At 43.9% G+C, this 24902-nt stretch overlaps 2 protein-coding genes across 2 annotated transcripts in view; one reads left to right on the top strand and one right to left on the bottom strand.

The window, feature by feature from the left end:
- Positions 1–316: 316 nt before the first annotated feature.
- PHF5A (PHD finger protein 5A) lies at positions 317–7639 on the bottom strand. The gene is made up of 4 exons (XM_008144572.3): positions 7337–7639; positions 6908–6931; positions 6261–6427; positions 317–952 (listed from the first exon to the last, which is right to left on the bottom strand). The coding sequence occupies exons 1-4, from the start codon at positions 7386–7388 to the stop codon at positions 863–865; spliced, it is 333 nt and encodes a 110-aa protein (XP_008142794.2). The 5' UTR covers positions 7389–7639; the 3' UTR covers positions 317–862.
- Positions 7640–7749: 110 nt separating this feature from the next.
- ACO2 (aconitase 2) overlaps positions 7750–24902 on the top strand; it is a 43872-nt gene continuing 26719 nt past the window's right edge. Inside the window, exon 1 of the mRNA XM_028149917.2 lies at positions 7750–7948. Coding sequence (XP_028005718.1) covers positions 7913–7948 — 36 coding nt within the window. The 5' untranslated portion in view covers positions 7750–7912. The remainder of the gene's footprint in view (positions 7949–24902) is intronic.

The following is a 24902-nucleotide window of genomic DNA, read 5'->3' on the forward strand; positions in this document are numbered from 1 at the left end:
ATATGCACTTTATGAAACAAATCAACTAAGTTCAGTTCTCCTAACTCATCAAGTTGAACACATTTTGTCACATTCCCTTCCCCATCATTGGAAGCTATCTATTCAGTTCAAAATTAAAGTTGGACAGGAAGAAAAAATAGCTTCTAAAAATGACTGGTTCACCTATAATGAAAGGCATGGATAGTTGTGAATTTCTTCAAGTAGTAATAAGATCATGAGGTGCTCAATGAATCCCAATACTTCTATTCTGAATCACAAATTCCTGGGTGACTAAAATAAATTCCTAGAGTTAAACTTAAATTGGATGGTGATCAACTACCAGAAAATAAACACCTACTTTATTCATACAACAGCAACAGAAAGTTTCCAATTTCTTAGAACATGAACCAGCACCACCTGATTGGTGTTACAAGATTAAACGCCCAAATTTATTGTTCCGAGAGCTCCCTACCACTGCTGCTGTTTCATCAAAGACAACTGCCATCAGAGCTGCTCTAAGATCATGGGTAGTTTTATAGTCAAAAGATCACCGAAATTATAATGTTTCTGTTTTAGAAGCGCTTGGTGTGGAGAGAACTTGTCAATGTGGAAAAAGAGTCTTGCTTCTTGAATTCAAGGAAAACCATGACCCAATCTATCATTTTTTCTCTGATTTAGTCTGCCAGAGCACCCTGTGAAGAATCCTTTTCCATTCCTACCACCTTATCTGGGTGAGAGGAGAGGGAAGGGTGGAGAGGTGCCAGTGTACCAACAGGCAATTCGGGCGATGTTCTGCACTCCGCTCCCTTTCTGTTGGCAGTAGTAGGCGTCTTTTCTGGCAGCTGCAGCAGCTTGATGAGGGGAGAAAGAGGTCACCCACCAATCACCTCTTCTTGAAGCCGTATTTTTTTCGCTCATAGAAGAGATCTGTCTTAGAGCTCCCCAAATTGACAATCTTTGGACAACCATCTCTCTGGAAAACAGAAGAATAGAGAAGTAATTAAAAGTCCTTAAGCCTATATTGAGAGGGATTTAACATAAAAATAACTTTTGGATTAGTGGTTCAATCAATTGTCAAGAACTTACTAAGCACCTAGAATGTGACAGGGCCTGTCTACCCTCAATCCAGTGGTCTGCACTTACAATGTTGGGTTCTTAGCCCACTTCTGTTGCTAATACCTATGATATAGTTGAGGTAGAATCTAAAACTCTCAAAATGTCTAAAGGGTTTTCTTCTAGTGAAACATAAGATAAAGAATAATCATCTACAGATCAAGCTCTCTTGTTCTCTTCCACTATCCCCCAAAAAGAGTGAATATGCCCTGCTGGTGTGGTTCAGTGATTGAGCATCGACCCATGAACCCAAGAGGTCACTGGTTTGATTCCCAGTCAGGGCACATGCCCAGGTTTCGGGCTTGGGCCCCCATAGGGGGTGTGCAGGAGGCAGCGGATCGATCAATGATTCTCTCATCATTGATGTTTCTATCTATCTACCCCTTTCCCTCTCTCTAAAAATCAATAAAAATATACTAAAAAAAAAAAAAAAAGAGAAAATACCACCAAGGAAAAAAGTCTAGACATTAGGAAATAATAACTTCATGTTAAACATCACAGAATGCTGGTGCTGACAGCCCCTACTCTGACTTGTAATGACATGCCCCCTGGCCACTTTGTGAGCCTGAGTGGTTTCAGTGAAGCCCCTGGAAGCTGTGCTCTGCAGTGATGACTCCATTAGTTGATCTGGAATGATGGGAGGAAAACTGGGGGAGTTGCTCCTGGAAAAAACCTTCACACATCTGATGATTTTATTTTATCCATGTCTAAGGTTGTTGCTTCCAGTGACACGGGGCTGCAGAATGAATCAATGAAGTCCTTAGACATCTCATTTCTAATCCAGCTGATTCCTTTTTCCAGGGACTAATATCAATACCACAAAAATATCTGAACCCTGACCGGTTTGGCTCAGTGGATAGAGCGTCAGCCTGCGGACTCAAGGGTCCCAGGTTCGATTCCGGTCAAGGGCATGCACCTTGGTTGCGGGCACATACCCAGTAGGGGGTGTGCAGGAGGCAGCTGATCGATGTTTCTCTCTCATTGATGTTTCTCTCTATCCCTCTCTCTTCCTCTCTGTAAAAATCAATAAAATATATTTTTAAAAAAACCCAAAAAACATAAAGGTATCCATCACTCACCTTATAATATATATATATATATATATATATATATATATATATATATATATTTTTTTTTTTTAATGTTTTTACTGATTTTAGAGAGAGAGGAAGGGAGAAGAAGGGAGATGCTGGGCTTCTGTAGCAATCACTAAGGAGAATTCAGTGTCTTTGGTTTCTTTTCTGAGGAGGGCGGTGAGTCAAATCTATTTCTTTTTTTTTTTTTTTAAATATATTTTATTGATTTTTTACAGAGAGGAAGAGAGAGGGATAGAGAGTTAGAAACACCGATGAGAGAGAGAAACATCAATCAGCCGCCTCCCGCACACCCCCCACCGGGGATGCGCCCGCAACCAAGGCACATGCCCCCGACCGGAATCGAACCCGGGACCCTTGAGTCCGCAGGCCGACGCTCCATCCACTGAGCCAAACCGGTCTCGGCTCTTTTTTTTTATATATATATAAATTTTATTGATTTTCTTACAGAGAGGAAGGGAGAGGGATAGAGAGTTAGAAACATTGCCCTAACTGGTTTGGCTCAGTGGATAGAGTGTCTGCCTGCGGACTGAAGGGTCCCAGGTTCGATTCCGGTCAAGGGCATGTACCTTGGTTGCGGACACATCCCCAGTAGGAGATGTGCAGGAGGCAGCTGATCAATGTTTCTCTCTCATCGATATTTCTAACTCTCTATCCCTCTCTCTTCCTCTCTGTAAAAAAAAAAAAAAATCAATAAAATATATTAAAAAAAAAAAAGAAGAAGAAGAAGAAGAAACATCGATGAGAGAGAAACAACGATCAGTGACCTCCTGCACACCTCCTGCTGGGAATTTGCCCCCAACCAAGGTACATGCCCTTGACCGGAATCGAACCTGGGACCCTTGAGTCCGCAGGCCGACGCTCTATCCACTGAGCCAAACCGGCCAGGGCTCAAATCTATTTCTACTGCAGGAAAGCAAGCTACAAAAATTACCCTGTACCAGTGATGAAAACCCAGCCAGGACTTTCAAGTAAAACTTTAAAACGAACACTAATCATGTACCAAAATATAACATATCAAAGGGAAATATGTACAGAACTGAAATGAAGAAAAAGGCAACTTTTAACTGCTCTGATGTTCACGGAAATGGGGAGAAGAAATGATAGAAATAGCGTGAGTGAGAGGCACATCCTTAACCACCCTAAGAATATAGTGAGACGGTAGAGTTAAGTGCTTTGTTAGACCATGCATCCTCAAAGGGGACAAAAACATCTTTGCCATTACAGTGGTTTATGACCTAAAGCTCCTCCTTATGCAACAAGAATCTTATTCCTTAATACTTAATTCCTCTTGTTAAGGGGAACATTTAATTTAAATTTTAACTTTTCTCGTGGGGGGGGGAGGATAATGAAAAAAAAAATAGTTGAGAAATACTGAGTTAGACAGACCTTGAGCCAAGTTGCCTAACACTTCTAACCCTTAATTTCTTCATCTATATCACAGAATTTTTTGGGAGAAAATGTTCAGCATAAAAAAAAAACCAACAACAAAGGGGGCATCTTTAATACTTTCAATAATAAAGATAAATTTTTAAAAGTGTTTCAAAAAAATGTTATGCATGATACCTGGCACGTAGCAAGAACACCATAAATATTAGCTATTTGTTTTCTGGTTGGGACAGCTGAGGAAAATGGTAGGTAAGTAAAAGGAGTAAAGGAATCAAGGGTTACAGGGGAATCAAGATGATACGGCATTAGAAGAAACTACAAATTAGTCCTCTGGCAGCAATAGCCACAGGTACTATCCCTGACTCCTGAGCATTCTTGAAGCTTTGAAAAATCTGCTAGAGCACCCAGCTTAGTTAATTGGTCTAATTCCCTTAAAAATGATGCAAGTTGCATAAAGAGAACTATAATGAGGATTAAATTTTAACTTTTCTCCTTGGGTTGTGGGAAAATTTCTGCATAGGAAAAAGTCTTGGGCACTTAATCTATATGGCGATCTGTAAGGCTGAGAGGCTGGATCATGTCACTCGACTGCTTTGGGCTCCTTGGAAACAATGTAAGCTGGGTGTCATCTCAAATATCCTCAGGACATTCCTGTATAATGTGAAGCAGGGAAGTGACGTCTAGAATAATGCTCAGGGACAGAATGAGGCATGAGCACTCAAAGGTATCAGGTCACACACATGCAGATGAGTCAGAGCAATTTACATTTATTCAGCACTCTCTGGTTGCAAGTTTATGCCAGAGAACTGTAGCAACACCATGAAAAAGTTCAAGAAAATAATGGAATCTTTAGTTAGTTTAAGATTATTTGTACTTTCCTCTTCACTGCTGTTGTCATAACATGGTTTCACTACTTGTAAACTATAATTACCCAACACCTACTATGTACCAATCTGTAGGGGGAACACCTATGGATGACTTATAGGGATAGCACCAAAAATGTGTCCCAGCCTTACCTGTCAGGCACTGTACCAAGAAGTGGGGAAAATGAGATACAAATACACAAACCAAGGTCCTTTCTCTAAAGGAGTGGAACTTGGTGGTGGATCAGAGCAGCAGGATATGATGTGACAGCCAAAGGTACTTATGGAATTACTTTTGTCATCCTTTATCAATGACCCTTCTCATCTCCCTAAATAATAGAAGACTTAATTAAGTAATAAACAGTCTTATCTGGCCTGACAGGTCACACTTACTGGGGGTAGACAGGATCCACATACAAAGACTGCTGAGGTGGCAAGGTTGTTTCTCCTCAACACAGGCATATCCTACTAAAGACTTACAAAGGGACAACCTGGGGTAATGGGGACACCACAAATTTACTCAGATGGTTTGGGTTTGCCACTTAATAGTTGGTTGAGGGACTGTAAAGTGGGGATAATAATAATTCCTATTTAACAAAGTTATTGTGAAAAATAAGGGAGAAAACATCTATAAAGTACTCTTTGCTCATGGGAATATTAAGAATTATATATATATTTTTGCTTTATCCTAGATTAGGTAACTAGATACCTTCTATTAGCCTATTGAATCACACTTCCTTTTATTCTGTTAGAAGAAAATAAGCAGATTCCTGGAATTTCCTTCCCAAGAAGTCTGCTAAATAAAATCAGTAAAACTAACCCTGGCCGGGTGCTCAGTGGTTAGAGCATTGGGCCACACATGGGGGATGGTAGGAGGGGGGGGTGTTTTTGGGTTTGATTCCCGCTCAAAGGCAAGTTATCTGGGTTGCAGGTTTGATCCCCAATGCCCAATGTGTCTCTCTCATATCAACATTTCTCTCTAGCTCTCCCTCTCCCTTCCACTCTAAAAATCAATGGAAAAAATATCCTCAGGTGAGGATTAACAAAAAAAGAAAAACAGTAAAACTCACCCTTACTATAGATCTATAAGCCCTCTATCTGGCATTGGTCCAAGGAGTTGAACAGCTAGCCACTGCCACCACATAATGTCAAGGGCCAAAAATGTCAGGAGACAGAATCACAATCAATTCCACATTATCAAACCCAAGAAATTCTTTAGCCTCGGAAAGCTGAAATCAACTTGAATTGTCCCCAATTCAAATGTCACTACCTCCACCCAAGCAGTCCTTAATGATAGTAAAGAGAATTACTGAGTGGCTATTACACACCATGCACTCTGCTAGGACTTACAAAATGCAGGGTGTTGTTTCTGAATAAAAATAATCAGAGACATCAAAGGAATAGAGCAAGGGCTCTCCAAATTGCTGGTGTTGACAAAGATTTGCTTCTCTTGCATTTTTACCCTCGATGGAAAATAACTGCCTTTTATCGGACTACACCCAGTTTGGCTCACAGAATTTGAAGAAATTATAACCTAGGTGACTAACTGAACATAGTAATCTCTACAGACTATAGGAGTTTGCCACGGTTAGCAAAGTTTTTTTTTTTTTTTTAATGCCTTTATTGATTTCAGGGAGAGGGAGAGAGAAAAATATCCATAGTCTGCCTCCTGCACGCCCCCTACTGGGCATGTGCCCTGACCAGAAATCAAACCAGAGACCTCCTGGTGCATGAGATGAAGATCAACCAACTGAGCCACACTGGCCAAGTGGCAAAGTGCTTTTAAATAAAAGATCAGATGCAAAGCTTAGAATACACTCACATCCTTCTCCTGGATGGTGCACTCCTTACAATAATAGGCATCAGAGACTCCGGGGCCTCCACAGATCACACAGCGCCCCTGATAGGAGCCGTAGTTACACTCATCACATATGCGCACCAGGGTGCAGGGACGCACATAGGAGTCACAGATCACACACTTGCCATCACCTGTGAGAAAAAGAGAACAGAGTTATGTCCACTCGCAATTCCTTGCCCTCCTCCTGTTATGGGGAAAAACACGTCTCCTTAGACAGTGACTTTGGGGCCTTCTACTTTGGCATTACAAAACCTGGCTTACTTAGTGTTCATGTCAATCCCCACAACACAGAGGAAAAAGTTAATCAAGTAACAAGTAAAGAGCTGGGAACAGCATCTGGTGGATGGTAAGTCCATATAAATTATTGGCAAAAACTGTGTGTTGGGAGATGGGGGTCAAGCTACTTCCTATCCAAAGCTACAAATTTTCTCAAAACCTAAACATAGTGTCTAAAACGTGGAAGTTGGAGTAGGGAGGTGGAGGAGGCCTTGGTTGCAGTCCGCCCTTCAGTGTTCACGTGCTTCCAGGCACATCTACCTAAAGCCCTCTTGCTGGCTCCACAGAAACTGAGTGTGCGGGGTGGGGTGTTTGGGAGGGCGTGTTCCACTTACATTTTTCACAGAGTCTTCCGATGGCTGCAAGATCAAAGACGGTAAAGAGTACAATTAGAATCAAGATTCTGACGAAGAGTAGAAAAACATCCTCGAGTTTGGGGTGGGAACAGAAGCAGGGACTGCAAAGAGCGATTTCATCCGCCTTAGCCTCACAAATTTTCCAAAGCCACACCTTCCTGAAGCCCCTCCCAGGTCCTGGACAAGGAGTTTCTCCGGACCGCACCCGGGGCCACCCGCCCCCGGCTCCCAGCACGCGATTCCCCGCCTTTTCATTGGAGGCCAAAAACCTGCGCGCTCCTACGCTACCCGGCGAAGGCGGGAAACGTGGCGCCTCCGAGGCACGACCTTGGGAAGAGATGGAACCTGACTCCCCAACTCCTAATACTACCCCCACCCAGAGAGCCGCGGCCATGGAAGCTGTCTCACCAACACCAGCCTGCTTGCGACAAAAAATCAAGTCCGGATGGTGTTTAGCCATAGTTCACGCTCAAGCCGGCCACCGGAAACTCCGGGAACTTCCGCCCGACCTTTAACCTCCATTGTTCCAGCCTCCTGGTCGCCGTGATTGGTCCTCTAGGCTTAGGGCGGCGTTCGCCAGTTTGGCACCAAGCCCCGCTCATTCTCGCGCGATCTAATCCCTACGTTCCAAACACTCGTTTCCGTTGTAGCGGGGGAGCCAAGCCAAGTCCTGGCAGGCCTGTGAGTCATAAAAAAGTCTTTGCCCGATTTGGATGGAAGAGAAATAAGAAGTACAAATAACAAGTTTGCCCTTCGATAAGACGTCTTTGTCGGGTATTCTACAAATGTAGTTATGCAGTTTTTCCCTCTTGTTCGTTGCTAACCCGGGAGCACCGCCCACTGGGCTCGCGGGCTCTGCAGCCTCTGGAAGCCCCGCCTTCTCCGTGACGCCACTTGCCTCAGGCCACGCCCCCTGTCCGAAGGCTTTAAATTCGTTGTGTGGCACGTCACTTTCACGCGACCTCATCTTTGTCAGTGTACAAAATGGCGCCTTACAGCCTCCTGGTGACCCGGCTGCAGGTGAGCGAGCTCGGGGCCCTCTGGGTTCACGGGGGCGGAGTGCCTTCCAGTCTGCCTGCGGCTGTGGGCGAGGCGATGCCAGGCAGGCCCGGCTGGCGGTGACGTTTTGTTTACCTGTCACGGCCGTGGGCCCTGCGCCGCTGCCGGGTCCTCTAGTGCCTGAGGTCAGGGCGTCCCCGCGCTGTCAGCTCTCCCAGCCCTGCCCCCGCCCTGCGGGAAGTGTGGGTGAAAGACGTGGCGGCCGGGTAAAGAACGAAGGCACTTCTTTTTGAGGACGGTACTCTCTTTCCCCATAGGGTTTCTTTCTGTCCCTCAAGGTGAGGACAAGGTGACTGGGGGGTATGGGCGTTGTTGAGCCCGCTAGCCCCAGAGCTTTAAGGCCTCACTTCTCATCTCTCCGCAGCAGAGACTTGCTAGCTAGGTGCATTCATAGTTGCCAGGTCTGGAGACTGGAGAAGAAACTAGTGTCCTGTTCCATCTTCTGAGGATTCTGTGGAATACATGGCCAAGAATGAAAGGGGGGGGGTGTCTTCAGGCCCCAGATGTAAATAGTAATAACAGTAATCTCTCACGTTTGCACAACATTGCAAGATTGTTTTAATTGCTGATCATATTTTAAGTCATAAAATTATCTGGTGAAATGATTACTCTCATTTGATAAGGAATGAAATTGCTAGAAAGTAGGTGAAAGTTACTGCTGTCACCGAAGTGGCCTGAGCATCTTGTCCTATAGCCCCTCTGTCCTCCTTGTTCATGTCAGCCTGTCCTCACAGAACTTTCCGAGCCACAGAGCGATTTTTGAGCTAACATTTATATTTTTGAGAGTACCAGAATGGAGTCTTTTGAGCTCATAATTAGTTGCTTTTCAGCTACTAGATGAAAGGGTAAAGAGACTCAACAGTTTGACCTTGACTCTCCTGTTATGAACCATCTAGAAAACCTACTGTAACTGCCAGATGGGCTTTTCACTTCTAACATGACAGCCCTAGGAAGGTGTATACGCAGTGGTTCAATGTCTAGCATATATTTTGTTAATAAAAATAAAGCAGTTATTTGTAAACATTCTCAGAAAATCTTTTAACTCTGTGAATCTACTTTGAATCAAGTAGCACAACTCTGATTTTAAAAAGAAATTGTTACATGCTGTCCTCAGCAAGCATTATGTTACTAGAAGTTATTTTTTTTTTTATCATTTTGCTTAAATTTAAACCATATGTTTAAATCATTAATCTTAAAAATACTCTGACCTCTCAATTCTGGGCAAAGACAAGGGATTTTCCCTAATTACTACTTCAGATCTTTTGATACTCCAGGTTAACACTGTGGAAATACTGTAGTTGTTTCTTCCTGATCCTGCTGTCCCAAGATGTAGTGAAGTCAGGGAAGATTATTTAAGAAAAATGATTACAGACTTATGGAGCTTGGAAGAAAGGACTAATGTCACAGTATTTTTTAACTGAAAAGGGATTTGGAAAGCATGAGTGTTAGCTCAATGTAGAAAGAGATCTGGGCTATAGTTTATATTCTACCCTGACCCTGTGACCTTGAACAAGTTACTTCTGTATCCTGGTTTCTTCATCTGTCATTTGGCTTCCATTCAGATTGTTATGATGATTGTTATAAAGTCATGAGACAGTTTATGATCATCATGTAGTCCAACTTCCTCTTTTACAGATAGACAAAATCCAAGACCTTGAGAGCCTGGGTGACTTCCAGGGACAGAGTCAGGATTAAAATTCAGGTCTGTTCATTAAGATGAATGAACGACATTATGCCACATTACCTCCTAATAGCCAGGCTGTGTTAAGTAATGGCCAAATGGCCAGCTAACACTGTCCTCTGATACCTTGTAAATTTACCTCTTTTGTGTTTAGCTCCATTGGAGTTGTGATGGAACTACCTTGCTTGTCATGTCTGCAGAACTCTGTCTATGCATTAAATATTGTCCTACCTCATTCACCACATATGGCATTATATGAGCACCCATGGCTTGCTTCAGATACAATGATAAGCAAAGCAGACAATTCCTGTCCTCATGCAGTTTCCACTATATTAAAATGTATTCTACTTCAGAGAACCTTGAAGGTCTTTCTCAGCCAAAATATTTTTCTTCTGCCCTTGACTGGACCGAAGGTGAAGGTAGATAATAGAATGATGGCAATTATAGTACCACTAGCTAACATTTACCTTACTGTGTACCAGTAATCTCACATGACCCTTGAGATAAGGCAAGCATATTAGCCCTGTCTTATAGATGAAGAAACAGGATTAGAGCAGAAGCATAATGTAATGGTTAAGAGCATGGATTCTTGCATCACACTACCTTATTTGAATGCTGGCTCTAATACTCACTAGCTGTAACTTTGGGCACGTTACTGCACTCTCTATGCCTGTTTCTTCACCTGTAAGATAACAGATAATAATAGTACTTCAGACTGATCTAGTAATCATATAGTTGCCAAGTATTTAGAACCCTGCCTGCATGTAGTAAGTGTTATTAAGTAAAATAAAATAAACTTGTCTAGGGCCTTATCACTAGCAGAGGTCATTTGAATTAGCACCTTTCTGTTCCAAAGCCTGAGGTCCCAGCCACTGTACTATTCTGCTTTCTTTGGGCACCAAGATTCAGCCTGTTGCCCAGGGTACCATTAATGCTCCAGAAGCTGAGAACAGTGCTCTTTAAGTTGAAAGTGTTCTATCATTTGACCGTACCTGCTACCAGGTAGTAAAATTTGAAGTAAAGAAAATGGAGGTGAAAATTTTGAAAATCCACATTTACTTTCTTTTAAAAATTTACTTTTCTGTAAAGGGCTGTGGGTGATAAATAAAAGGAGTTGGGAATTTGCAAATACATTTCTTAGGTCTTTGATTTTGCCTTGAGGTTCTGGGGTACTGAGTTCTCATGTGGCTCTTGGGATGCCGTGTAACCTCTGTCTAAATCTGAGATGGCGGTTAACCACGAAGAGACCTGCCGTTTGGCAGAATTTAGAAGTGCCTCTATAAAGCACCATGTAGGTTTCATGTTCACTGTAGTATCTTCTCAGATGTCCTGTAGTCAACTGTTGATTTGAATTGAGTGGATGAATGATTGACTGGATGAATAAACAAACTTCCAGTGTCAAATTTGGGAGAGAGAGTAAAATCACTCTCTTGAAGACCAGGGGAGCATATCATTGCCTTTAGGACCACCTGTTCCCAAAACATTTATTGAAAATTTACTGTATGCTTAGTGCTGTTCTAAACATTGGGAGTGGAATAGTGAACAAGCATAGTGGAACTTGTACTGTAGTTCTGGAGAGACAGAAGAGGAACAACTAGACAAATAAAATTTGTCTACTAAGTGTTAAAAGGAAGATAAAATAGAATAGTGTGATAGAGGGTAGGGGTAGGGATGTGGCATGGCTTTAACCGGGGTAGTTGGGGAAGGCCTCTCAGAAGAGGTGCCATTTGAGCTGATACTTTAATGATAAGACAGTCAGCATTTTGGGAGGGAAGACTTCAAGTAGAAGGAGCAGCATGTACAAAGCACCTGAGATAGGTAAGAGCTTAATGTGTTGAGGATAAAAAATAAGGCCAGTGGTTGCTATGTTGAGAGGAAAGGAAGGTCCAGGCAAGAGGTAGCAGCCAGAGTCATGTAGGTTCTCCTAAGGATTTTGAGTTTTACTCCAAGTGTAATGAAGCTTTTAAGCTGTGGAGCAACAGGATATGATTTATGGTTGAGAAAAATCATTTATGCTGCTGCTTGGGTGATGGACCACAGAGAGACAAAAGAGGAGGAGGGAGACTAGTGTGGCTGATGGAATTAACCAGGGAGTGGTGAAGGTGTCTAGGACTCTGGTTCTGGTAGTGGAGATATTTTGGAGGCACATGGGTTGAATGCAGAGTGTGAGGTATAGGGAATAAGTAAGGATGACTCCTAGGTTTGGGGCTTGAGCAATCGAGGGATGGATGAACTTGAATTCAGTAGTCATGTGTTTGCACAGCACTTGTAAAACTTAGGTGTGGCCGAAACCGGTTTGGCTCAGTGGATAGAGCGTTGGTCTGTGGACTGAGGGGTCCCAGGTTCGATTCCAGTCTAGGGCATGTGTGTTGGTTGCGGGCACATCCCCAGTGGCGGGTGTGCGGGAGGCGGCTGGTTGATGTTTCTCTCTCATCGATGTTTCTGGCTCTCTGTCCCTCTCCCTTCCTCTCTGTAAAAAAAATCAATAAAATATATTAGAAAAAAACAAACAAAAAAAACACAAAAAAACTTAGGTGTGGGCTGAAGCTCATTTATAAATTCTTGATCTTTTTATCAGCTCTCAGCAAGTTACCTGTATTTTACAGGTAAGGATGCTGGATAGGGCCAAGTGTCTTGCCCTAGGGTCCCTCACTTGAGTATGAGCATCATGTGTGCGGTGAGCCTTGTTCTGTCTCAGGCCTTATTCTGGTACCTGGTGTCTCTAAGAGGGCCATCTGGGAAGTATTTAAAATGAGTGTTGCCAGAGAAACCAAGATGGCGGCATAGGTAAACACCTAAACTGCTGCCTTGCACAACAATTTCAAAACTACAACTAGAAAGACAAAACGAACATCATCCAGAACCACAGGAAAGCTGGCTGAGTGGAAATTCTACAACTAGAAGGAAAGAGGAAAGCACATGGAGAATCAGAGGAGCTGCAAAAGCCTGAGGTACGGAGACACGCGCGCGGGCAGCTGAGTGCCTGGCTGGCTTTCTCTAGCGGAAAGGAGACAAAAGCTCCCGACTGTGCTGAACCCCAGTTCCGGGCGAGACTCTGGGGACCCAGGCTTATACGGGGGCAATCTGGACTGTCAGGCGGAAACTCAGGGGAGCCGCAAAAGACAAAGGTCTGGAGGCGTGCGTACAAGTGCACGAAGAGAGGACTGACTGCTGAATGCTGCTGGCTTTCTCTAGCAGGTGGGAAACGGAAGCTCCCCCACTACGCTGAACTCCAGTTCTGGGCGAGAATCTGGGAATCCAGATTCACTGGGGGAGAAACTGGACTGTCTGGCAGTGGGCGAAACTTGAGGGCGGCTTACTCTTAGAGGTGCTTACAGCGATTACCGAGGGACACTGAAACCCAGGGGCATCATAGGGCAGAGCTGAAGGGAAGCCAAGACTGTCTGCTCAGCCCTGAGACTCCGCCCCAACCAAGCTGAGCACAGAGGCTTTTGCAATTTTGCAAGTCTTGTCTCATAAGACTGTCTCCATCACAGAAGTTCTCCCAGCATAGACACAGCTGATCCTCACAGCCAATTGACCTGGAGGTCAATTCCTCCCAGTGATACCAACAACAATCAAGACTTAACTACAGCCGAAACCGGTTTGGCTCAGTGGATAGAGCGTTGGCCTGCAGACTCAAGGGTCCCAGGTTCAATTCCGGTCAAGGGCATGTACCTTGGTTGCAGGCACATCCCTAGTAGGGGGTGTGCAAGAGGCAGCTGATCGATGTTTCTCTCTCATCGATGTTTCTAACTCTCTATCCCTCTCTCTTCCTCTCTGTAAAAAGTCAATAAAATATATATTTAAAAAAAAAAAAAAAAGACTTAACTACAACAAGGCTGTACACACAGTCCACAAAGGGGTGCACCAAGAGTGTCTACCTCAGGTAACTGGGGAGGCCGAGCCACTGGGCCATATAGGAAACCTAGCACACAAAGCTACCCTACCAACTCAGGGAAGCAGCGAAAATGCGGAGACAAAGAAACAGATCACAAATGAAAGAAATGGAGGAAAACAAAACGACTTGATATAGAGTTCAAAACCACGGTTATAAGGTTTTTCAAGAATCTCCTAGAAAAGGCCGATAAATTTAGCGAGACCCTCGAAGATATGAAAAAGGACCAACTAGAAATTAAACATACACTGACTGAAATAAAAAATATCATACAGAGACCCAACAGCAGACTAGAGGAATGTAAGAATCAAGTCAAAGATTTGAAATGCAAAGAAGCAAAAAACACTCAACCGGAAAAGCGAAAAGAAAAAAGAATCCAAAAATTTGAAGATAGTGTAAGGAGCCTCTGGGACAACTTTAAGCATACCAACATCAGAATAATGGGGGTACCAGAAGAAGAGAGAGAGCAAGATACTGAAAACCTATTTGAAGAAATAATGACTGAAAACTTCCCCCACCTGGTGAAAGAAATAGACTTACAAGTCCAGGAAGTGCACAGAACCCCAAACAAAAGGAATCCAAAGAGGACCACACCAAGACACAACATAATTAAAATGCCAAGGGCAAAAGACAAAGAGAGAATGTTAAAAGCAGTAAGAGAAAAGCAGTTAATTACCTACAAGGAGCACCCATACAATTGTCAGCTGATTTCTCAACAGAAACTATGCAGGCCAGACGGGAGTGGCAAGAAATATTCAAAGTGATTAATAGCAAGAACCTACAACCAAGATTACTCTACCCAGCAAAGCTATCATTCAGAATTGAAGGTCAGATAAAGAGCTTCACAGATAAGAAAAAGCTAAAGGAGTTCATCACCACCAAACCAGTATTATATGAAATGCTGAAAAGGTATTCTTTAAGAAGAGGAAGAAGAAGAAAAAGGTAAAGATAAAAATTATGAACAACAATTACATACCTATCAACAAGTGAATCTAAAAATCAAGTGAATTGAAAATCTGATGAACAGAATAAACTGGTGAATATAATGGAATCAGGGGCATAGAAAGGGAGTGGACTGACAATTCTCAGGGGGAAAGGGGTGTGGGGGGTATGGGAAGAGACTGGACAAAAATTGTACACCTATGGATGAGGACAGTGCGGGGGGAGGTAAGGGCAAAGGGTGGGGTGGGAACCGGGTGGAGGGGAGCTATAGGGGGGGGGGAAAGAGGAACAATTGTAATAATCTGAACAATAAAGATTTATTAAATTAAAAAAAGTTCATCTATAAAAGAGAGGAGAGATAAAATAAGATTGAAAAAATGTTGACAGTTGTTAAAACTAGATGATAGCTACATAACGGTATATTATATTGTTTACTTTTGTGTATGCTTGAAATGTTTTATAATGAAATGTTTGAACACTCCAAAAATAAAATAAAATAAAATAAAAATGAGTGTTGCCCTGGCCAGTGTGGCTCAGTTGGTTGGGCGTTGTCCTGTGCCTGAAAAGGTCACCGCTTTGATTCCTGTGCCTGGGTTTCTGGCTCGATCCCCGGGTGCAGGAGACAGCTGATTGATGTTCCAGTCTCACATTGATGTTTCTCTTTCTCCCTCTCCCTCCCTCTTTCTCTAAAAAAAAAAATAATAATCAAGAAAAAAATATTTTTAAATGAGTGTGAATGCACCCGGCTGGCATGGCTCAGTGGTGGAGTGTCAACCGATGACCCAGGAGGTCACACACAGTTCAGTTCCCGGTCAGGGCACATGCCCGGGTTGGGGGCTCAATCCCCAGTGTGGGGCGCGTAGAAGGCAGCCGATCAATGATTCTCTCCCATCATTGATGTTTCTATCTCTCCTCCTTTCCTCTCTGAAATAAATAATAAAATATTTTTAAAAATGAGTGTTAATGCTTGAACAGTCTGTCTTCATTGACCCCAACTTTGTTTGACCCATCTGGTTTGGAAGCAGTGTGGTCTCGGCCTGTCAGCATGAAGCAGCTGAGGGACCACAGGAAGGCTGCTTGTAGTCTTTAAAACACAGCCCATAGAATCTCAGGAACCTGAGGGATACTTCTCTATCCACAGGCTTACTGTGTGGCTTCAAGCAAGGTCTCAACCTTCTGTTTAAGCAGAAAGGTTAAATAGTTGTCTGAGGTCACAGGTTACACATCTGCAAAATGGGGCAATTAATAGCTACCTTCCCATTAAGAGGGGGTCTGGAAGGCCTAATAATACTTGAAAAGTTCTTTAAACTCTAATGCAATATAAAAATTTGTGAATAGTTTCTGTTGTTATTTTAGAAATGAGCCACTTCTAACATTGACAATTGGGACAGACTTTTCCTCAGATTGTTCCAGAATGAACCTGTAGAAGCTCTTCTTTATTTTGGGGGGACCTAAAAGGTATGAAGAGGGGTTTTCTTGGTTTCATTCTGCAAAGCATGGGCCAAGGGAAAGGGCACCAGCTTTGGAGCTAAGACTGGAATTCCACCTTTGCTGTGTGGCTCTGGGCAAAATAGTTAATATTCTAGAGCCTCAGTCTCATAATTTGTATCTTCTGCCTCAGATGATAGTTGTGAGTATTAAATGGGATTGCATGTACAAAGTATTTGAGGCAAATCTGGCGCAGGGTATAGGCACTCGGTGAATGTTAGTCTCTGTCCCTAGCCCTGGAGATGGCCTACAGACTCCATGGCCCCAGCATTTACCTTCAGCTCATATGTTTAAAAAAGACTGGCTCTAGGAAAGTTGCTTGTTCTTCAGTAATCTCCATGGATATTGGGAATGTACTGATTGTTCAGGAAAACCTTTTGGGAACTGCTCATAAGAGAGCTGGGAGAAGAGGTAGAAATGAATCCACCGGCTTCCTATTTTTTGTTCTCTTAAGTTGAAGGACAGCATTGAGAAAATGAGCTCTTGAATGGCATTTACAGTGTTTTCATCATTAAATGTTAAGTTCCTTGGGGATTTCAGGGCCAGTGGGATTATTTCTGTTTTCGACTACAGAATGGAGATAGGTTTTGATTGGGAATTTAAGTCTGTGGCCACTGCTGGGAGGAGGTACCTAAGGGCTCTCAAGAATTCCTTTAACCCCTGCCCCACCTCAGCGTTGGGCTCCTCACCTCCTGCTGGATATTCGTGTTCCTGTTGTTTCTGTTCACCGAGAGCTACAGAGCTGGTGAAGGCCAGGGCTTTGCCTGTGAAAGAGCTTGTATGCATGCTGGTGAGGAAGAGATCACTCAGGAGCCGTAATAAATACACGGGGCTGAAGTAAGGGGAGGGACTGCATGCCGGGAGGGGCTTGCTCCACACTGGACCACCCTGCACCTTGGCAGTTGCCCTGGCACATTTAGCCAGGCCAGTCCCTGAACTAGATCTTGTTTTACAAATACTGCCTGTTTGTCCCTCACAACCACCCTGAGAAGTAGGTATCATTAGCCTGTTTTCAAGATGTAGAGACTGAGGCCCAGAAAGGTTAAATAGTTGTCTGAGGTCACAGCTAGTATAAAACAGCCAGATTTTGAATGCAGATGTGTTTGGCTGCAGAATGCAGGCTTTCTACCACTCAACCAAACTGTTTCCCCAGAGTCCTCCCCTGGGAAGTGAAACTAGCCGTCTGTAGAGGAGGCTAAATAGAGGGGACACAGTTCGGTTGGCTCCATGCTCTGTTTGAATGTATGTCTATTTGGGACCGTGAATGCCTTCTGTTCAAAATACCTGCAAAGCTTGAGAGGGGGAGGCTAAGCTGTGGCTGCCTCCTGAGCTCAAAATAGTGCGTTGGCGCAGAGCTGCTGCCTGGGGCCTGAGTAGGGCTGGGAATTTGCATGCAGTTCACTGTGTGCCTGGAGTTTGCTGCTGACGCCAGCAGCAAAGGAGAACTAGACATGAATCTATCAACTGATTCCTTAAAGGAACCCCCTACTGCCTTGGAGCCCATTGGAGGCTGTGACTCGGAGAGACATCACTCCCTGTCACCTTTCCAAGTCTCTGAAAAGGACTGCATCACTTTTGTGCCTGCCAGTTGCATAGCAACCAAGCTAGCTCATTGCCTCCTGGCAGGAGGGAATTGTTTCACTTTGGATTCTTAGGAGAGGTGCCAGGTATCGCCTACCAGGGGTGGGAGAAAATAGTTTGAAACAGCGGAGGTGTGGGAATCTGCTTTTTCTTAGGAAGGTGTTGACTGACATGCATTCCTGTGTTGTCCACCTAGGCAGTGCCCACCTGAGGCTTCCCTGCTAGGCAGCAAGTTGCTCCAAGCTGTGTGCCTGCAGGACCATGGGCAGAGGAATCAGGGCATACGCTACCCAAGACCTTGATGTCATCCTGCTGGTAAATGGGCTGCCTCCTAAGGTAGTGCAATCCCCACCACTGGACAAGGCCTGCTTAGGTTGGATGACTCTGTGCTAGGCATTCAAGGGTAGAAAGAGTGGATAAACGAGACGTTTTCAGTCCCATTCCATTCTGAGATGTGCTGTGCTGGTGTTTATGACCTGCTGTGGGGCTTCTGGTGTTGGTGGTTGGGAAGAGAGTACGAGGCATAGTGGGAAACAGCAGCCTTCTTTCCATTCCAGTCCCCGGAGGCAACCACTGCCAGGAATCTTGTATGTATCATTCCAGACTGCTTTCTCTGCATTTCCAAGCAATACGTTCTTTCTGCTCTTCACAAAATCTCTGCTCTCTTATTCCCATTTTCCAGAAGAAGAGGAAACTGAGGCTCAGCGAGGTGAAGAAACCTGTCTCGGGTTCCACAGCTGGGGGAGCTGAGATTCTAAACCAGATGCATCCAGCTCTAGAGTGGATGCCCTTTCTGTAACTTGGCACTGGGGGTGCAGTGTTTCTTCCATGGCACTGGACAGGTCAGAATGTGGCTGGTGACTTGTCTCTCTTACAGCAGCAGCTGCCTCAAGAGACCAGGCCTCCTTCAGGAGCCCAGCTTGTTTGGACAGCGCACTCCCTCTAAGGCAGTGCTGGCATATGCTGTGCTTCACAGGATGGACGGAAGGTCAGACTGGCCCAGGCAGGCTGGCCTCCTGCCTGAGAAGATGTCAGCTCCTTTGGTTTGGACTGTTCTCTGGATACAAGTGGTCCCAAGGGGAGACACCCGTCCCTTGAGAAGAGAGAGCAGCATGTCTGACCTTGACCAAATGGGGAGGCCAGAGTTCTGAGTGGGTGTGCATGTGACATGCCCCGGGGTGGACCACTTTCCCATATGCTTTGTCTCTGAACAGGCACTGAAGGCTGAGCACAGCCTCTGCCAAAGGCACTCACTACCTGAGTTTGAAAGCAGTCAAATCATTGCTCTGCCTTCATCCCTTCTGTCACCAAGTATTTCTTGAACAACTGCTGTGTGTCAGACATTGTCCTAGACTCTGAGTATACAAGAGGTGACCAGAGTAGACAAGTTTTCTGCCTTTGGAACTTACATTTTTGTGGAATTTACTTTCTCATCTGTCTGAGTCACCATTTTCTCATCTAAGCAAGGAACGCAATGATCAGTAATAATCCCACTTGGCACAGTTGTTGGGAGGGTAACCGTGTGATCTTGCCTGGCACAGTTTCACTTTGTTTCTTTTTTCTTCTTTCATTTATTTTCATTTCATTTCTGGTCTAGCTCCCCAGTGGGGTCTATATTGAGTATGTTCCTTCCTTCAGAGTTTATTCTGTGTCAGTAAATGCAGGCTCAGCAGAGCCTTTGTTAATTCTTGGGGGCCCTGGAGATTTGTAACCCATCCAGCAAGGAAGGGGACCCTACAAGACCCGGGAGTCACTCCACCAGAGACACTCTGAGAGCCCACTAACCAGAGGCTGGGAGACGCTGTCTGGAGCATGTGGGAGGGGCCTGGGCTCAGCATTCCCAGCTGTGTGACCTTGGGCAGGCCGCTTCCTCTGCATCTTCAGGGCGGTGAGGGAGGCTGAGCTCTTTACAGTGTCACTGGCCCGGAGCAGGTGGCAGCTGACATCTGAGGGCATCTGGCTACTGGTCACCCTGATGGGAGACTCCCACCCAAGTGTGAAATTAGGGAGTTGGTTTGTAGCAGAGGAAGCGCTATAGGGATGCTTAGATTGGAGAAGACACATGGTTTTCAACAGTTTGAAGGGCTGAAGTGTGGAAGAGTGGCCAAGTTCATTTGACCTGGTTCTAAAGGACAGGGCTGGGAAGGGTTCTGGCACAGGGCTGGGTACTTTCACATAGGTACTCTTTTTTAAAAATTTTTATTGATTTCAGAGAGGAAGGGAGAGGGAGAAAGAGATAGAAACATCGCCCTGACCGGTTTGGCTCAGGTGGATAGAGCGTCGGCCTGTGGACTCAAGGGTCCCGGGTTCGATTCCGATCAGGGGCATGTGCCTTGGTTTCGGGCACATCCCCAGTGGGGGGTGTGCAGGAAGCAGCTGATTGATGTTTCTCTCTCATCGATGTTTCTAACTCTCTCTCTCCCTCTCCCTTCCTCTCTGTAAAAAATCAATAAAATATATTTTTAAAAAGAGAGAGAGATAGAAACATCAATGATGAGAGAGAATCATTGACCATTTGCCTCCTGCATGCCCCCTACTGGGAATCAAGCCCGCAATCTGGGCATGTGTCCTTGACAGGAATTGAACCTGGGACCCTTCAGTCCTCAGGCTGACGCTCTATCTACTGAGCCAAACCAGCTAGGGCATAGGCATTCTTTTTAATCCTCACTGCAGCCTGTGAAGGTGTTAACTCCACTTACAGATGAGAAAAGCAATGTTTAGAGGGTTAAATAAAACCACACAAGGTTACAGAGCTTGTTGGGCAGAGCTGGGATTTGAGCCCAGGTCTCCAACACTAGAATCTGCCCTCTGATAGAATGCAGGCATGTTTCCATTCAATATAAGAAGCATTTGTTGTAAAGTATTAGACCTGTCCAGTAGTGGAATAGACTTCCTGGAAGAAAATGAGCTTCTTAGCCTAATCTTGTTGCATCGGGTAATGGAGTTTGCTAAAGAGGTTTTCTGCCTTGAGGCTGCCTCCTCCCCTCTGTTCCTAAGAAAGTGAAGGGTGAACACTTAGTGAAAGTCTGTCTTTTAGATGAGAGCCTGGTGTTTATCCAGGAGAATTTCACAAGGCCAGAGACTTGGGCTCCAAGTATGGGAAAAAATTTTTCCATGTCCTAATTGTTGTGACATCTGGGTTGGATGGCCTTATGGGTGAACTTAGGAATGTCTCTGGGCCCTTGGGCCAGGTTGAACTGAGCATTGAGTATGTTTTACGTTTTGACTTAGGAAATAAAAACAAAACCCAAGCAAGTTACTATTTTTTTTTAAATATGCCCAAATCATCATTCTTTTAAAAATAATACTGATCTGCTGGGGGGTGGGAGTGGCCGGGGAGGGGCCGATGGGGAAAAAAGGAGGCATATGTAATACTTTAAACAATAAAAAAAAAATAATAATACTGATTTGGACTACTCATACCCAGCCAAGTGATCAGCATATTATAAGACTCAGTGACACTACTTTTAAGGTAAAATTAATTTCTTACTTTCTTTTTTCAAAATTTTTATGTATTATAGTTATATATATATTTTACTTTTTTTTAAAATAATATATTTTATTGATTTTTTTACAGAGAGGAAGGGAGAGAGATAGAGAGTTAGAAACATCGATGAGAGAGAAATATCGATCAGATGCCTCCTGCACACCCCCTACTGGGGATGTGCCCGCAACCAAGGTACATGCCCTTGACCGGAATCGAACCTGGGACCTTTCAGTCCACAGGCCGACGCTCTATCCACTGAGCCAAACTGGTTTCAGCTATATTTTACTTTTTGACTTTATTGGGGTGATATCCTACCTAATAAAATAGTAATATGCAAATTGACCGCACCGTCACTATGACCACCATCCAAAGCCACGCCCACCAGCCAATCAGGGCGAGTATGCAAATTACCCAACAAAGATGGCAGTTAATTTGCATACGCTGAGGGAGGGAAGAGTGACGACTGAAGACAACTTAGAAGGAAGACGGAGGAAAAGCAGAAAGCAAGGTGGCTGCCAGAGGGAAAGCCCGGGTGGGGCGGGGCGGGGCGGAGCGGCGTGGGTGCAGGCGCGGCGGCCGCAACAGCGGCAGCAGCGGCAGCAGCGGCAGCGCATGCGGCCACAGCAGCCGCTTGCAGGATTTTTCCTGCAAATGGGCTACTAGTTGGTTAATAAAATTATATAGGTTTTGGGTATATAACTCTATAATACATTATCATGTAAAGTCTCCTTCCATCACTATTTATCCCCCATACCCTCTTCTACCTCCCCCCACCCCCTTTCCTTCTGGTAATCACCATATTGTTGTCTGTGAATTACTTTTTATTTTTTTGTAATTCCTTCACCTTTTTCATTACTTTTTTTTTCTTGTTTATAAAGGTACCTGTTGTAAGAAACTTGGAAAATGCAGAGGTATAAAAAAATTAACATTCTGGTAAATTTCCGTCCAATGTTTCTTAAGTTTTACAATTCAAATTAAAAACATGTACAATAAGTAATACATTTATAATCATACAAGTAGCAACGAGAATCAAACCCGGAACCTTGGCATAACAGGATGATGGCATAACTGGGGATCGAACCCGCAACCTTGGCATAACAGGATGATGCTCTAACCAACCTAGCTACCCAGCCAGGGCTAATACATAACCTTAAAAAAAATAAATGGACATTTATGTTGTTTATAATTTTTTAACTGTTTCATTTAACGGTGCATTGAGCATTCTCTTTTTTCCCACTCTTTTTTTTTTTTTTAATTTGAATTCTTTATTGCTTGAAGTATTATGTAAGTCTCCTTTTCCCCCCATTGAAATCTCCCCGCCCGCTCCCCCCCTTCCCCCCAGCAAATGCCCTCACCCCCCTACTGTCTGTATCCATTGGTTATGCTCATATGCTCATTGAGCATTCTTGCAGCTGCCTTGTGTACAGGTATGGTGTGGGTAGATATGGAGAAGTGGAATTTCTAGGTCATAATGTATGTTGTTATTAAAGTTTTTTTTTTTCTTTTTTGGTTTAATAAAGTTTTATTTTCAAAATGTACAGTTGGTGAGACCTATTGTTCCTGCATCTTCACCAACAGCTGGGGCATCCCCACATTTGGTGGTTCTGGTATAAATGACTTGAACTCTGTGCTTTGAAACTAGTTTAATAAGTCCTTTACTTAAGGCAAGGGTGGGGAACCTTTTTTCTGCCAACAGCCATTTGGATATTTATAACATCATTCGCAGACTATACAAAATTATCAACTTAAAAATCAGCCTGCTATATTTGGTCAAACATTTAATTAACTCACCCCTAGTGCCTTGGCAGGGCCAGACCACATGATTTCACCGGATGGCCCCACCCCTGATTTACTAGTAAGGAGCGCCTGAAGGGCCGAGGAGCCGAGGATCTTCATTCAGTCTCTGAGACAACAGCCGAGGGTTAAGAGCTGGGAACTTCCTTACAGAGTTTGTCGTACGTTGCTTTGTCAAACAAAACTAGGTTATTGAGGTTGTCCCGAACTCTGTCTTTGGATCATGTCTTCTTTTTGGCCTTGCCCCAGATTTGTCCACTGAGTCTTGGTCTTTCTTCTTGTCGTCCTTGGGCAGCATCGCACTGGAGGAGCAGCTGCTACCACTGCTGCCTCGAGAGCTGTTGTTACTAAGTGTTAGCTGCGAGGCCCTGGTTGAGTAGCTCAGTTGGTTAGACCGTTAGAGCCTTGTCCCAATAGGCCAAGGTTGCAGGTTTGACCTTGGGTTAAGGGCACATCCAAGAAGCAGCCAGTGAATGCATAAATAAGGGGACAACACATCCATGTCTCTCTCTAAAACCGATGATGATAAAAACGTTTCGGTAGCTGTTGCCAGTTCTCACCGAGAAGACTTGACTAGTGTTCTCCAGTGCAAGGTCACTCTCCCCCAAACCCTTGCTCATACTTTATGTTGTAAATCTTTAAATTTTTTGCCAGTTACTTTTGTATAATAGAGGTTAATATTCATGTTCTTTAGAAAACTCTGCCTTCATTCTTGTGCTTTTTAACATTCTGAAGTAGAACGCAAATTGCAGAAAATAGCATGCGTGGTGCTTAGAAATACTTCAAGTTTTTTCTGATTCTAAAATTTATATACAGAATTCAAGGTTCAAAATTACATAAATATAAAAAGTTAAAAGTTCTCCATAATTTCACCCTTCAGTGATAGTCACTGTTAACAGTTTGGCATCTGTTCCATTTTTACTTGATTTGATTTATTTTTTAGTTAACATTCAATATTATTTTATATTTGTTTCAGGTGTACAGAATAGTGGTTAGATTCATTCAGTTTCTTTAACTCATTCAGGTCCAGGTCAGTACTTAGAATTGTCAGGAGATACTTGGATTTGAATGCTGGCATTATTATTTCTATCTGTGAGACCCTGGACAAGTCACTACCCTTCTCCAGCCCTCAGTTTCCTTATCTGTTGTGGCACTTGTATACAGTGGGGCTGTTCATAGTGTTATAATTTGGCACTCAGTAGAGAGTGTTAACTATTACTACTGATGATGGTTACTATTTTCACTGTCTTTGCTTAGACACCTCAGCCATGACACCTGTTCAGTGTGAGTACCGTGGTACCAGGGATGGTGGGGAGGGGTAGATTCATTGTGGAACCAGTGTTTGGTGCCTCTCGTGGGATCACTGAGTGTTAAATTCCACTGGATATCTGACATCGGGCCAGAAAGTGGTGGAGGAGTGGTGGTTATAGGTATCCCTGGATGGGCCTCAGGGAGTTAATAAATAAAATGGTGTGTTTTATGTGTTTTATAACGTTTCTCCATGAAATATGTCCTGCTTTTTAAAATGGGAGGAAAAAGTCCAGTAAATGCTACTTTAAAAACACACAAAACTGCTTGTAGCATTTTACATAATAATTGCCATTCTTTGGGGCCCATTCATATCATTTCATACCTCATGTAATACTGCAGGTATTATTCCCTTTCTCTAAATGAGGAAATGGGTTCAAAGGCGAAACCTGCTTGAGGTCACACACTAGTAAAGGGCAGAGCTGGACTTGGGAGCTAGATCTAAGCTCTCTTCACTGCCATGTTGCCTCTTGTAAGCCACAGGTTATTCCAGGTTTGGGGATGGTGAACCACACCCTCCCTGACTCTGCCTGGTTGATCTTCCATTTTCTGCTTTGTCTTTACATCCCACCATTTTACATTTTAACAGGTGGTGCCTAATTGTCTCTCAGAAATGTTAACCTTGCCCTGGACGGTTGCTCAGTGGCTAGAGCATCGGCCTGGGGACTGAAGGATCGAGGATTTGATTCACAGTCAAGAACACATACCTGGGGTGCAGGTTTTTTGCCTTTTTTTA

Source organism: Eptesicus fuscus, chromosome 7, assembly GCF_027574615.1.
Source record: "Eptesicus fuscus isolate TK198812 chromosome 7, DD_ASM_mEF_20220401, whole genome shotgun sequence".
Lineage (NCBI taxonomy): Eukaryota > Metazoa > Chordata > Mammalia > Chiroptera > Vespertilionidae > Eptesicus > Eptesicus fuscus.